Source organism: Megascapheus bottae, chromosome 24 (assembly GCF_031878675.1).
Source record: "Megascapheus bottae isolate mThoBot1 chromosome 24, mThoBot2.hap1, whole genome shotgun sequence".
NCBI classification, from domain to species: domain Eukaryota; kingdom Metazoa; phylum Chordata; class Mammalia; order Rodentia; family Geomyidae; genus Megascapheus; species Megascapheus bottae.
In genome coordinates, this window is record NC_143532.1 from 8,502,846 (window position 1) to 8,518,413 (window position 15,568).

The window sequence follows — 15,568 nt, forward strand, 5'->3', positions numbered from 1 at the left end:
TTTTTGTTTGCTTGCTTTTGCAATGCTTGGGGGTAGGGTCCAATGCAGGGCCTTGCAAATGCTAGGAAGGCACTCTACCACTGAGTTACAGCCCCAACCCCCTTCCTCTTTCTTGGTGGCTTTTTGAAAAGTGCAAAAGGCTTCCTGCCTTTTAGTATGCTTCTGGAAGACACTAGAAGTGCTCTGGAGCTCTTGATCATCTTAGCTGATGCCAATTGAATACAAACCAATGGGTCAGCCTTACCAATGAGGAGAGAACTGAAGTTGAGGTGTGACTTATCCAGAGAGATGAGAGGATCAGTAGTTTTACCCACTAAAAGGAAGGGTACTGAGATGTTGTGTTCAGGAATCAAGAAAGTCCACAATGCTTCTGTGATATCCAGGTGGGATGGCATGAACTGAAACACAATCTAAGAAGACAAAATGATGGTGAAAGCACATTGGTTTTCTTATTGGGGTCAGAAGAGTTGACCTTCCCAGGTTATTGCTACATTTCTATAAGGTATTCTCTATAAGAATATGTAGGTATGGCTGGGCGTGGTGGCTCACGTCTGTAATCCTAGCTACTCAGGAGGCTGAGATCTGAGGATCATGGTTCAAAGCCAGCTTGGGCAATACAAAGCTAGAAAACAGGAAGTGAGGATATGGCTCAAGGGTAGGACAGTAGCCTTGAGCTGAAGAGCTCAGGGACAGTGCCCAGGCCAGAGTTCAAGCCCCACCCCCCCCAAAAAAAGAACACATCAGTATGTCTGCACCACAGCATCACTGCTTGTTCTGCTCACATGTCCTTCAAGAATCTGAGCTAAGTTGTCATAGTCTCTCTCATGTCTTTGGTTAGAAATGGTTGTTTCTTAGTGAGAGGTTGGCATTAATCCCCAAATGACAACACACATGTTTATTAACAGACTGGCACACAGCCCAATTCAACCTGAATAACAGGGGAACCAAATTTTCCTGTCAGAAGTGGCTAGCAGAGTGAGGATGAGGGGAAAGATGCCAGGAAAGAGATCTTGGCCATGGAATGCCATAATCCATTTGCTAAGTGAAGTTACAAAGCCATGAAACATAAATGAACAAGAGGGGAAAAACTGCTCAACAGAGAATAGAGTAGATTGCTAATGAGATAGAGACTTGGAAGGAAAGTTCAATCTCTAAAGCTGCCCCAGGTCCTTATGTGATTCTAACTTAACTAGCACGAGTCTCTGAGTTGATTAGTCAGGACTGAATGGAGGACCAGTGGAATGTGGTCAGAAAGTAATAAGGCAAGTGAACCTACACTGTCCATGTGAATACCAGGATGATGCATGGGAGGTGGTCTAGGGATGTGCCACTTCAGTAACACTACTATCATCCAAGGACCAGCATGACCCCAGATGATGAATTCTACAACTTCTCTCTTTAGGGGTCTGGTGGCATCTTTGATGTGGGGCAGAATGTCACATCCAAGCAGGACCATGCTTCTGGTAGTTCCAGCTCTTGGATTGTGTCATGCTTAAGTAGACGGCCTGCATACTGACCCTGTGCAGAGGTCCAAAGCAAGTGAGAAGTATATTTACATATGTTTCATTTAGTTGGGAGGGGTTAAAAAACACTGAACTCACCACCAGCATGTAGCAGAAAGATTAGCATAGAAGTGTGGAATTTAGGTTTCTCCAGAAAAGTTTGGGAGAAAAAGCCACCCTAAGCCCACCTGTCTATGTAGTCATCTGCCAGCGAGCTGCAGCATCTGCTCTTGGTGCCCAACATTCCCTATTGCTGCTCTGATTCATTCATTTGGGTGACTTTTCTGAAGGCCTCTGAATGCACAACTTTCGTTTCATGGATTTGTTTCTATCTCTAAGATGTTTTCTGAAGAATTCTTGGGCATGGAACCCACAGACTTGTTTTAGTCAGCAGATTCATAGGTAAAGCTGTCCTCTTCCCCTGTGTTACCGAGGAAACGGAAAGGACTAAGTCACAGGACTTGATTCTATTTTTGTGTTTTACTCTTTGGTATAAGGAAAAAATATATTAGTGTCCTTTCACTGTTTGTTACCTTCCCCTTGATCAAATACAACACGTTGCTTCTTGAATCTCCAGATATTTATGTCTAGTTCCCTTATGCTGCTTGAATAATATTCATTTTATTTATTTATTTTTTGCCAGTTCTGGGGCTTGAACTCAGGGCCTGGGCACTATTTCTGAGCTTCGTTTGCTCAAGGCTAGCACTCTACCACTTGAGCCACAGTGCCACTTCTCGCTTTTTCTGTTTATGTGGCACTAAGGAATCAAACCCAGGGCTTTTATGCATGCTAGGTAAGCACTCTACCACTAAGCCACATTCCAAGCCTATTATTGATTTTAAAATACAGACATAATGTATTTTGACATTATTCATCTCAGCATTCTCTTTCATTCTCAAGTGTGTGGGGGGGTGTGTGTGTATACTGGTACTGGGTTTGAACTCAGGGCCTGATATTCTCGAGGCATTTTGTTTTTTTTTTTGCTAGTTCTGGGCTTGAGCTCAGGGCCTGAGCACGGTCCTTAGACTCTCAAGGCTAGAGCTCTACCACTTGAGCCTCAACACCATTTCCGGCTTTTTGCTATGTATGTGGTACTGAGGAATTGAACCCGGGTCTTTGTGCATGCTAGGCAAGCACTCTACCACTAGGCCAAACTCCCGGCCCCTCACTATTTTCTTGTTCATTATTGGCATTCTATTACTTGAGTCACAACTCTAGTCTAGCAGTTTGCTGGTTAATTGTAGATAGAGTTTCATGGAGTTTTCTGCCTGTCTTGACTTTGAAACATGGTCTTCAGATCTCAGCCTCCTGAGTAGCTAGGATTATAAGTATTAGACACATGAACCTGATCCTTTTCTTTTTTTTTCTTTTTTTTCTGTCAGTTCTGGGGTTTGAACTCTGGGTCTGGGCATTGTCCCTGAGCTCTTCAGCCCAAGGCTACTGTCCTACTCTTTGAGCCACAGCACTACTTCCAGTTTTCTGATGGACTTTAATACCCAGGCTGGCTTTGAACTGCTATCCTCAGATCTTAGCCTCCTGAGTAGCTAGGATTACAGGCATGAGCCACTATGCCCAGCTGTGATCCTTTCCTCAATTCTTTTAGAAGTACACATACTAGAGCTTTTGCTTTCTCCATGGCTGGTCAAAACAGTCCAGGACTGTGCTGTTCATAAGGATTGTCCAATGTGCAGAATAGTAGCCTCTAAATAAATTATTGTTGATTGATGTGCTCTTAGGCAGTTCTCACTCTCCACACTTGTTATGCAAAGACGGCTGGTATGGTCTAAGCCTGGGTTGAAAGATCCTGATCTACACATACCTCAGCTTTCTTTTCAGGGTGGACAAAGCCCTTTTCTGTCAGGCATGTGAAGGCTGGAGTGTTCTGGAAACCTTCAATTTCTTCAGAGACCCAGGAGAAGGAGTAGGTGCTATTGGTTGGATTCAGGATTGTAAAGGTCCTGGTCAAAGAGGAAAAATTGATAGTAGAAAGTGAAGGGAGGAGACTGAAAATTAATAACATTTTCTTAGAGTTTGGCCTTCTAAGGGGAACCAGAATTGTTCTTAGCTCTTTGTTACTGCAGAAATGAAAATGGCATCTGAGCTAAGATTCGAAGTACAACTCATATTCTGGACTTGAGAGTAACAGATGAGGACGAGGGTGTTCCAGTGATGCTCTGTAGTCAAGAGAGCAGTCAGGGAATTATACCTTTAGATATACTAAATTTTTTTTCACAGTCAAAACTATGGAGACAAAATTCAGATGCTTTCAAGTAGCAGTTCTCTAATGTCAAACCTCCAAAACTTTGATCAAGATATCAGGCCTGCTTATAGAAATCAGTCTAGCTTGTTTCACTTTATTTTTCCTCTGGCCTTTTTGAAGTATTGCCTGATAGGAATTCAACCAGTTCTGAGACAGCCAACTCACCGGAGATTCTTCCCTCCAACTCCCACACTGGTGAACTCGATCACTTTGGTGCTTGGATCCAGAGGCCCCACACCATACCCTCGGAGCTCTGGGTTTCGCCGATGCCCGGTGATATAGTCTGAGTCTTTCAGGTCAAAATGGCATATGGGTAAGGCACTTCTCCCTTTTGCTACTATGGTTGGACCCTGCAGTCCAGGTGGCAGGTTGGGAATCCTGAGAGAATAAGGTTATTGTTTATTGAGGTTTTATTTTATAATCCTTTGTTGCTGTCTTGGTTGGAAATGATTATTGCGATTGGAGTGATCACTGTGTGTAGAAAATGAGTTTGTCTCACTTTCTGATATCACTACCTCTAGGTGCTTTGACTGGTCTATAGCCCATAGTAGATATTCATTCTTTAACTGCTAAATGAGTAAATAGACTGAGTGTCAGGATTACTACAGAAATATGAAAGTAAATTATGTCTATCAATGGTAAAATCTTCCTATTTAAAAATACCTTGGTAAATTAAAAAAATACACAGTCTTACCCTCTGGGTTCTTTCACAGATATTTAGTGAGCTATTTAGAAAAAAATTAAAAAAGCCTAGAGGATGGGTGCTGAAGGCAGGAGGCTGAGATCTGAGGATCTCAGTTTGAAGCCAGACTGTACAGGAAAAGTCTGTGAGATTCATCTCCACTAAACTACAAAAAAGAAAGAAAAAAAAAGCTGGAAGTAAAGCTGTGGCTCAAGTGGTAGTGTGCTAGCCTGATACATAAAAGCTCAGGGGGATCAAGCCTCAGGACTATCCCCCTGCAAAATCCTGAAAATTCTAAAATAGTTTCCAAATGCCTTGGAGGTGAACAGACTTGAGCAGACTCTCCATCATAGGACTAAATAGAGGAATGGAGGAGTTTCTGTGGCATGACTTCAGGGACTCCCAGGGCTTTGACAGTTCCTGACCGTGGATCAGATAATTTCTTAGCAAGATAGGTGTTCTCTTTGGAACTTTATCCAAAAGTGAGTATCCCATCAGGTATGTTTGCTGTCAAGTGTAGCTGACTAGCTTTAATCTTACTTGGCAACTCCTTAATAAGTATATCAGCACCACCAAGCCACCAACTCCACACTCCCTTCAACCATCTAGCATTTACTATGCTTATTGTGTGCAAGACATAGTTCTGAGCTCTTTTCTTAAGGTAACTCATTCCCAACAATTCTTCAAGGTTGGTGTTGTTATTAAAATTTTCTGTATGAGAAAAACTGAGTTTCAGAGAAGGCACAGTTTTTCCAAATTCTTATTTGCCCAATGAATAGAAAACGAACTATTCTGTAGCTTAGTGGAATCCCTCATGTGGTCAGGGAAGAGGGAAGGGGGAAACATTTGGAAAGGTAGACGAACAGAATCAAGATCAAATTTTTCTTTTTCTTCCAAAGAATTGCCTCTTTCAATCTTTCCAAAGAGAAAAGTGTCAGTTTGGGAGGCTGTGAAGGAGGTCTCAGATTGGAAAGAATGGTGACAGGAATGGGATGGAAGAGAGGATAAGAACCATAGAGCTTCACCCCTGCAAAGATCTGGAGAACATATTTCCTTACTGGCAGAAGAGGCTGGTCTCGAATTCTCCAGTATCCAGTGGGGAGAATTTCACTTTGAGCTTCTGAGTTTTCCCTACAGGCACGATGCCTGAGGAGGGCTCCACAGAGAAGGGAGATGGGGAACTTTCACTCCAGTGGTCCACACTGTCCAGCGTGCTGCCTGTGCCTTGGCTAAGCTGATCTTTTGGAGTGTAACCTAGGGACAAATCAAGAGAGAGTGATACTCTGCAGTCTAATCCATTATAGGGCATCTGGGCTGCTATTGTGAATAGGATGTGCAAGTTATTCCCTTGATTGTGATATTCTGGATACCGAGGAGTATGGTATGGCTGAGACATAGGGAAGATCTATGTCTCAGGAGATTCTGAGGAATCTCCAGATTTCTGTTCAGATTGGTTATACTAATTTACATTCCCATCAACTGAATATAATTTTTTTGAAGAACTATTTTTCTAAAGTAAGGTTTACAATCTAGGGACCCCTGAACTGGAACAATAATGGTTACTGTATTTGTCTACCAGGTATCAGGCCATTTTTAGCATTTCAGTATATATTGATTATAAACTTGGGCATGTATCTGTTATTTCCCTAGGAAAATTATTCATAGCATTTACCACTTTTTCCAAGAAACTTGAAATCTCCCAGAAGGTTAAGAGCATAAGATTCCTACTGCTCTGTGGGCTGGGCATTGGCCTAGTGGAAGGTTGAGGATCTGGAATCCAGAAGGGAAGAGGCTAATTCAAGTCCATGTAGCTCAACAAACACCACAAAATGCCTCTTCTACTTTTCCTTAGCTACTTTAGGAATTGTCCACTAGTGCTAGTTTTTCTAAGAACAAGACTTTTCTACTAACACAAGTCAGGCCTTGGATTTTACCTGTCTTTGACTTTACCTTGGCTTTCTGGCATAGCAAAGCTGACCGACTTTGAGGTGTCTTCTGAGCCCCAGTTGAATTCTAACTGCACTTGTCCTAAATTTACCAGATCCACCCTGTGAATTAATCAGGAATAGATTTAAGAAATGTACTACAGGTAATTTTTGTCTTGCTGCATTAACATTTTCTATAAGGACAAGTCACTTTATATTCTCAACAGGGTGTCCCAATAAACCAATTGCTTAGTGCACAGGACCATATATAATGAAGCACATCAGTATGAACTCCAACATATGGGAATAAGAGGTTTTTTTGTGTGTATGTGAGTAATGGGGCTTGAACTCTGGGCTTGGGTGCTGTCCCTGAGATCTTCAGCTCAAGGCTACCACCCTACCCCCTGAGCCACAGCCCCACTTCCCAATTTCTAGTGATTAACTGGAGATGACTCTCATGTTCTTTAGTGCCTGGGCTGGCTTTGAACCATGATCCTCAGATCTCAGCCTCCTGAGTAGCTAGGGGTAAGACACCATGCTCGGCATAAGAGGTTTTTATTAGGTCATGTATGTAGTTTTTTCTTTTTCTTTTCTCTTAGTTTTCTGTACCTTTGTCTTTTATATAAGATTATTCAATATGTAGAAGGAAAAAGGAATCACAGAAACAGCAGGACACAGGATGAACCAATGCAGCATTGATATTCACTTGACTCTATGTTGGATATGAATCTTACAAGTTGGGGGGGAGGGGAACTAAGGAGGGGTAGATGGGAGAAAATGAGGAATGGGTTAACAATGAACAATACCAAATGTACTCATTTCCTTAACTGTGTAACTGTAAACACCCTGCTCACCAACTTTTCATTAAAAAATGAAATAATTTTTTTTAAAAGATAGTATTTTGCTGGGTGTGGTAGCTTATGCCTGCAATCCTAGCTACTCAGGAGGATGAGATCTGAGGATCAAGGTTCAAAGCCAGCCCAGGTACTAAAGTCCATGAAACTCTTATCTCCAATTAATCACTAGAAAAATGGGAAAGTGGGGCTGTGGCTCAGGGGTAGGGCAGTAGCCTTGAATGGAAGAGTTCAGGGACAGTGACCAGGCCCAGAGGTCAAGCCTCATGACCCACCCCCCCCACCAAAAAAAGTATTTTCTCTTTCCTAGCACTGTCTCTGAATTAAGGTTCTATCATTGGTCCTCTGGAAATGTGATAAAAGAGAAAAGTCAGCTTTGTTAAGAGACAATATTGTTTATAGAAAACATGATCTTGAGCTGTTAAGTCACAAGTGGACTTGGAGGAACCACGACCACCTGGAAGAATGAAGTCATAACTGAACATGTTTCCCGCAGGCACCCTGTGTTTAGGAGAAATAGTGGCTCCCGTTGGGAAGGACTCTGTGTCCACAAGCAGGTCAATAGCAAGTTTCTGGACAGCTATATAGACTGTGGTAGGGATGAGTCCCACTGAAGTGGATTGCCTGTTACCATCTTCATGGCAGACTATTTTCTGGTTTAAGATCTTGATTTCAAATGTGAACTTTGTGTGTCTGAATGTTTTATTGAATCTCAGCACTCTGGTACATAGTACACAGATATATTGTTGGGCATATGCTATTATAGGTAAAATAAATGTCCTGAAAAACAAATGAATGAATTTAACTATTGTGAGGATTTTGATGACTCACTCAAACACTCGAGTCTGGTAAACCAGCGTTTCCTTAAAGCACACGTCATTTGTTTGGCAATGGTACGAAGCATAATCTACATTGGCACTGATCTGAATCCGAAGTTCTCGATAGTTTTCTTCTAGTACAGAGTGGGCAGGCTCAGGATCTGTCTCAATTACCTATAACGAAGGAAGTGGTGTCCTCAGCAATTCTTAACCAGTTACCTTCACAGTAATAATGGGAGGATGGCACAGCACTTTATCCTATCCATGAAACAGTCACAAACTCAAATTCCAGAATAAATGATTAAGGCAAACCTCAAGGAATGAAAACGGGGTAAGTTGAACAGCAAAAAATTTCTAAGAAAGTGGTGCTGTAGCTCAAGGGGTAGAGTGGTATCCTTGAGCTGAAGAGCTCAGGGATAGCACCCAGGCCCAGAGTTCAAGCCCTACAACTGACAAAAAAAAAGTTTCTGAAAACATTAGGATTCACTCAGGTGGATTCCAAAACAGGCAGAAGAAAGAGAATTCAATTATTTTTTGCTAGTCCTCAGGCTTGAACTCAGGGCCTAGGCAATGTCCTTGGGCTTTCTCAAGGCTAGGGCTTTACCACTTGAGACACAGCACTTTTTCCAGCTTTTTCTGTGAATGTGGTACTGAGGAATCAAACCCTGGGCTTCATACACTAGGCCATGCTCCCAGCCTGAAAGAGAATTCTAAAGGGACAGATGCGAATGAAGTAGAAAATAAATCTAAAATGGAAGGATCAGCAAAATTGTTTGAAGAGATCTGAGTGAGACTGAACAAGAACAAGAGGGAAAATGCAAATAAAGAGGGTCATAACTAAAATGGAGGCACTCTTATCAACCCTACAGACTTAAACAGCCAGTATGAAAATATTTAAATGATTTTTTTGAAAATACATACGAAAACTTGGGTGAAAGGAAAATTCCTAGAAAAATAATTGAATAAAATTTATGTAGGGACAAATATCTGAGGAATCCTATTACTAGTAAATTGAATAGCAGTAAAGCAAATTAAAAAGCCATATTACTACTAAAGAAACTTCTCTTGTGGAAATAATAGAGAGATAGTTAATGGGATAAACTATTACAAAATTGTCAATTATTCCTAAATTGCCTTATAGTTTCAATCCAATTCCTATTAAGTTTCCATCAGAGGTCTTCATGGTTCCTGGAAAATGGTTTCCAAAATTACGGGTGAATAAAGGAGCAGGAAAAATGTCCATAAAATTTTAAAACAAAGAGCATGGAGAGAGGAATGTCCTCCACATATGAAGGCTGAATAAGGCAGCATAAGGATGGCTTGGGGGTAGACAAATTGACAATGGAACAGAATGTAGAGACCTGAAATGAAACCTGATGGAGAAAGAAATCTAAAAGACTTGTGATAGTAATTTTTAACAAAAAAGGTGAGAAGTAGTAATTTTTAAGAAAAAAAGGCAAGACGACTTGCTCAGCTTATCAAGACTTCAGCTAATTTTTTTTTTTGCCAGTCCTGGGGCTTGAAGTCAGTGTTTGAGTACTGTCCTTGGGCTTTCTTGAGGCTGGAGCTCTACACTGCTTGAGCCACAGCACCATTTCTGGCTTTTTTTTTTTCTTGTGGTACCAAGGAATTGAACCTAGGTCTTTGTGCATGCTAGGAATGCACTCTATCACTAGGCCAAACTCCTGGCCCCTTAGCTAAATTTTTACCAATTAAAATTTTATATATGGGTATTTTATGTAAGGATAGCACGTGGTATGTATAGTTTCTCATAAAGAAGGAAATGATGAGACACTGAACTTGAGAGTAATAGAAATTGAAGCATGGCTGTCTGAGACAGATTTGTGTTTGATGTCTCTACTTACCTTTCGTTTTATAGGCAGGGCTCCAGGTGCAGCTCTGGCTGCATCTACCCACTTGACTGTGCGCATGCGGTCATCCCAGTCGGAGACCTGCTCTGGAGGTTGCTGAAACATGATCCTGGAGAGCTTGCACTTGACACCCATCTTCTTCAGGTTTATAGGCACATCCGACTTCATGGTCACGACTATATCTTTGGAACAGCCAGCGTGGAGATGGCCTATCTAGGGAAGAGTCTAGTGTTAGCACTTTTGGGAATTTAATCTTAGGGAGTCTTGATATCTGATGGTGAGAAGGGGTGGGGACCACAAGTAGTAGCTGAAAAAACCCCCATCATATAAACCTAAATAGGTAAGACTGACTTAATTATGTACACAAGATTATTAGAGATATAATCATAGTAAAAAGAGCAACCAATAGTTATTTATCAAGGGCTATTGCAATAACCCTAAGAGAGTTACAACTATGATTCCCAGTTTGTTGAGAATGAAGCTTCTACATTGCTAAGGTCATTAATGTTGGAAGATATGAGTTCAAACACAGGTGATATGATTTCAAGGCCACAGGTGACCATATTTAACCAATATGAGCTATAAAAAAAGAATACTAGCAGTTTCAGAGTACAATCTAGTGACTCTTGGGATTCCCCAAGATCCATGGGGTTCACAAGAACAAAACTATTTAATCCTAATACAAAGATGCTATTTGACCTTTTACTCTAATATTCTCATGAGTGTACAGTAGAGTTTTCTAGAGGTTATATATGATACCATATCCATTAGAATGTAAAAGAAGATATGAGAATTCATGTGACTTTATGACTTCTATTAAGGCAGAGATTTATCAAAAAGTAAAATAGGTAGGCATGGTGGCACATGTGTATAATTCCAGCCCGTGGGAAGCTGAGGCAGGAGGATCATAAATTTGAGGTTAGGCTGGGCTATATAGGGATTCCAACATTATCATTCAATTAAAAATATAGCCATTTATATTAGTATGTAAGGAGCTTATTATAATTTTTTATTTAAAAACCAATAAAATACATATTTTAAAAATATTATTTTAATTTCTAACATAGTTAATATAGTAAATTTCTAATACAGTAAATATAATCCAAATAAACAAAAGTTTTTTGTGGGTTCTCAATAATGTTTAGGAGTGTGAAGGCCTCCTGGAACAAAAATGTCCAAGGATTGTTGAAGTATACTAGGCATAAGGGAAATCCAGCTTGTGTCTAGGGAAACATATTGTCAAACTGGGGTTGACTTAGGCCTAAGAAAGTTCAGAACATAGCAAATAGTTTTTACTTACCTGTGGTGAGAAAGTCAGGGTAGCTAAAACAGGCCATTCAAACCGTATCACATTTGCTTTGCTGTGATTAGTGATGGTGAAACTCACATTATAACCAGTTCCAATATGGCAGTACCCAAACTGGATGTGGTCTATCAGAGCAGCTAGAGGTTAGAAGTAGAAGGCTGGTTAGTTCTCCTTGGCCTTCTCTAAGGCCCTGTTTCCTTGAGAAGATAGAATCTGATAGACATTGTACCTTACTCTCATGTAATACTCCCAACTTTGACAGTTATATTTGAATTACTGGGTAAAAAGATGCAAATTTATCCATCTATCCATTCATCCACCTACCCATCCATCTACCCATCCACTGTGCCCTAATTTCTCTTTGTATAAGAGAAAATGTAGATCTGAAAAAGCTTCATTTGTTTGATAACACAATTGTAGAGGTTAGGTTGCCAGATAAAGGAGTCCTAGTCAAATTTGAGTTAAAGATGAAGAATGAGTAGTTTTTAGGATCAGCATGTTCAATACTTAGCACTACATCCTATAATACTTAGAACTACATTCATAGTTCAGTTAAATTTATGGGGGATTCCCGTATTCTGATTTTCTAAGTCTGGTAATTCTATACTTAACAGTTATAAAATTTGATTTTTCTAACTTGGGTTACTGATGGCTCTTGCTTAATCCTTAATATGATAGATGGGTGATGCCAACATGTAGCTTCAAACAAGGCTAAAGCATCAATTATACAGAGTGTTGATTTCAATTAATGTTCTATAGACTATCATATAATCCAAGATTATATTGAAGGTCCTGAAAAACTTTGTGGTTGTGCTTGTAATTCACTTTATAGCCATCAATCACATGAGGGTGCTTAGAAGATGCTTTTTGGAAAAAACAATTAAATAAATTTATCCTACCCCAAAGAAAATGGTCACTAAATGGAAGCCTCCTCACTGCTTGAAACTGAAGAGCAGCATGTCCTAAACTTTAATATATACACAGATCACATATTTTGACTCAGTAGGTCAGGGTGGATCTGAAATTCCTACTTTTATCAAGCTCCCAGGAGATGTTGATGCCTCTAGGCTGCTCACTTGATAGCAAGGTTGTGCAGATGATACAAACCAAGACCTTCTCTAACAAGACCAACCTACCATTTTTCCTAGACTGTCTAGATTATGTGCTTCAGATGAAGTAAACGATGCTAATACAAGCCAGTGAAAAGACAGAACAGCTACAAAGAAGCGTTCTTTGACCAGGTGCTTATGGCTCACACCTGTAACCCTAACTGTCTCAGCCAAGGCAGCAAAGTGCATAAGACACTCAGCTCCAATTAGCCACCAAAAAGTGGAAAGTGGAGTTGTGGCTCAGGTGGTAGAGTTCCAGTTTTGAGCAAAAAAGCTAAGGGACAGCACCCAGGCCCTAAGTTTAAACCCAGTTCTGGCATGCATGCATGTAGGCACGCACTCATGCACACATGGGTGCGAGGGCACCCCCCACTCCCCTCCCCCCACAGCATTTACATGAACTGGACTTGGAATCTAGAATCTTAGTAAAGGCGTAGACTCTTATTAATCTTTGAAGATCTAGAGCTCAGGGTAGTGGCTGACATGTACGTACTGAAAGTTGGTAAGTGATTACTGAATGAAAACACATATAAAGGGAAGGACTGAGGTGGTGACTGAGCCTTGTTATCAGATTTCCTAGTAATGAAGCAGAGGTTTCTTCCTAAATCATTGGAAGTTACATCTGTTACATTTCATTCTTATTTAAAATGATTTGAGCACCAATACTTGCTGACACCTCACTACTGCTTGTCCTACCTGCTATCAAGTCTTCCATGCCATTATCCTCAGTCATCTCTATGAACTCAGCCACCTCTGAGGCCTCCTGGCTGGTGGAAGCCATCAACCCATGGATGTTGTCTAAGGTGACATCATCTTCATAGCTCTCACCCACCAGGTGGATGATGGTCTCTTCATACTGGTTGTTGATCACTGACAAGTGGATGATACCTGTCATCCTCCCGGTCTTCTGGGAGTGAAAAATGACCTCAAATTCAGCTGTGTCTCCAGGAGCCACAACCAAGGATGCTGTGTGAGCTTTTTTTGCTGCAAAGAGAAGAGAGAAAACAAGATTTAGAAGCTGGGTGCTGGTGGCTCACACTTGTAATCCTAGCTACTCAGAAGGCTGAAATGAAGGGTTGTAGTTCGAAGCTGGTCTGGGTAGGAAAGTCCATGAAATTCTACTCTCCAATGAACCACCAAAAAGCTGAAAGTGGAAATGTAGCTCAAGTAGTAGAGCACTATTCTTGAGCAAAAAAGCTAAGGGAAAATGCTCAGACCCTGAGTTCAAGTCCCAGTACACACACACACACACACACACACACACACACACACACACACACACACACACACACACACACACTGAACCAGGTTAAAGAAATATGTCTTTATAAAGACCTTGAATGAAAAAAGCAATCCTACTGTATGAATGAGCTTTGGCGAGAGGCTACAATGATGAAACTGGCTATACTCTGGCATGTCTCAAAAAAACAACAAAAAGAGCTACTGAGAGCCACTGCTTTGGAGAGGGCACCTTTCCCTGCTCACCTTTCTCACTAGGTTTGTTTTCCTCTGTGATGTAGATGTAGGAGGTGGTGGGCCTCCCTTTCAGGGAGAAGACTCCTAGTTGGTCCCGGAGATCCACATGCAACTAGCAAGAGGAAAGCAGAGTTGAGTGTTACGATCACAGGGTGCTCATGAATTTTAAGTGTGGGTTGTCATATAATGCTGTGTTGGAGGCACGGCCTCCTTCCCCAAAGTCATTGTGCCTAGCACTTATTTTTTTGAAGTTTTTTTATAATTATGAAAGAGATATAAAAGTAAAAAAGAAAGCGGCACTGTAGCTCAAGTGGTAGAGTGCTAACCTTGAGTTGAAGTATAGATGACATTCCAAATCACACAGCTAGGTAGTGTCAACATGGAGTTGCTATTGTCTCAGCCATAGACAGGCAGTTGTAAAGTATGTGTTAAAGTAATAAAATGAAAATGGATACCCATAATTCTATGAGGGACCGAATAAGGGTGGATTCTTTAAAGTGTACATCTCCTAGGTGCTAGACAACTTGGCCTTTGTTGCCTAGTGTCACAGTGAGCATCCTACCAAGATGAAGGGAAAGACAAAGTGGGCTTCAAGAAAAGAAGTGGTTTATAGTTCATCAGAAAGAAGATAAGAATAAAGCTATGTACTTGATTTTTAAGTATGAGCAACCAGTAGTCATTTTTAGTACACAGTTGTGCTAGTACTATCAGGAAAAAGATTGAGTACTGTAAAAATGGTGGCATGAGTTTTGCCCTGGTGGTTCATGCCTGTCATCCTAGCTGCTCAGGAGGCTGAGACCTGGTTCTGAATTCAAGCCAGGGGAAAAAATCTAAGAAGAAATAAATATTTCCAAACAAAATTAGAGCGAATTAACCATCAGCAAACCCATATTAAAGAAACATGAAAGAGCAGTCTTCAATACAAATCATGCATTTGTCACAACAATACAAAAATCAGTTTATGACACACCAACCCAACACTTGACCTTCAAGAATTACCTGGGCAGGGATGGTACCATTGTTTTTGAGAACAAGAGGCAGTTTTTCTGATTGGCCAAGCCGAAGTCTCTTGAAGAGGAGCAGGGGGTTTCCATATTGATTATAGAGAATTGGCCGCACAACAGTCACTCGAGGAAGGGTCCCCTCACCAACAATATCAAACACAAGACCTCGGTTCTTGGCCAGGCTGCTACAAGGAATGGGAAGACCAAGGTCAGTGAGCCCAAATATGGGTTGCAGTCCTTATGTAAGAGAGGGAGCAAAATGGTACCTGGGCAAGCCGTCCAGTGTGGCCTCAAATATGCACTGGTAGGTCTGTATTGCCTGTGGGGTGAAGAACACTGTTGCAAAGGCATGTGAGCGACTGCCAATACACATCTTGTTGGGTTCCACCTCAAAGATGTCAGTGATGCGAGCAATAGCCTGGTGAGAGAGCAGGACCAGAGGGTGTTAGCTGCTTTCTGTTTTCACTAGGCTTTCTGCTCATCTCCCTCGCCCTGTTAGAACTCTTTTCCTACCAAGATTATGGTAGGTAAGGATAAACTCAAGGGCCTTCAGAATCATGGGTCCTGGGAAGAGCAGTCTGGAGTCTGTGGGACTTGCTCCTTAGAAATATATGGCTGCATTTGGCCAAACCATGAACTTTGACAGTCATTCAGCTGGGTATTTTCCCTGCCACTCCACCTCCCATTATGTCAAAGAACTTCTAGCAGATCTTGAGATCCTGGTAATTCCCACTCAGGCACAGAGCTGGGGCTTCTCAGAG

The 15,568-nt window shown here is 41.2% G+C and overlaps 1 protein-coding gene across 2 annotated transcripts in view; it reads right to left on the bottom strand.

Moving 5' to 3' along the window:
* Hydin (HYDIN axonemal central pair apparatus protein) overlaps positions 1 to 15,568 on the bottom strand; it is a 248,285-nt gene that overhangs the window by 24,063 nt on the left and 208,654 nt on the right. For both annotated transcript variants that reach the window (XM_090357298.1, XM_090357297.1), the window contains 12 exons: positions 15,074 to 15,225; positions 14,803 to 14,992; positions 13,813 to 13,915; positions 13,024 to 13,311; positions 11,213 to 11,355; positions 9,907 to 10,125; positions 8,055 to 8,215; positions 6,395 to 6,492; positions 5,503 to 5,698; positions 3,928 to 4,140; positions 3,322 to 3,460; positions 245 to 410 (listed from right to left, as the gene is read on the bottom strand). In XM_090357298.1, the coding sequence (XP_090213424.1) occupies positions 245 to 410; positions 3,322 to 3,460; positions 3,928 to 4,140; positions 5,503 to 5,698; positions 6,395 to 6,492; positions 8,055 to 8,215; positions 9,907 to 10,125; positions 11,213 to 11,355; positions 13,024 to 13,311; positions 13,813 to 13,915; positions 14,803 to 14,992; positions 15,074 to 15,225 (2,068 nt within the window). The remainder of the gene's footprint in view (positions 1 to 244; positions 411 to 3,321; positions 3,461 to 3,927; positions 4,141 to 5,502; positions 5,699 to 6,394; positions 6,493 to 8,054; positions 8,216 to 9,906; positions 10,126 to 11,212; positions 11,356 to 13,023; positions 13,312 to 13,812; positions 13,916 to 14,802; positions 14,993 to 15,073; positions 15,226 to 15,568) is intronic.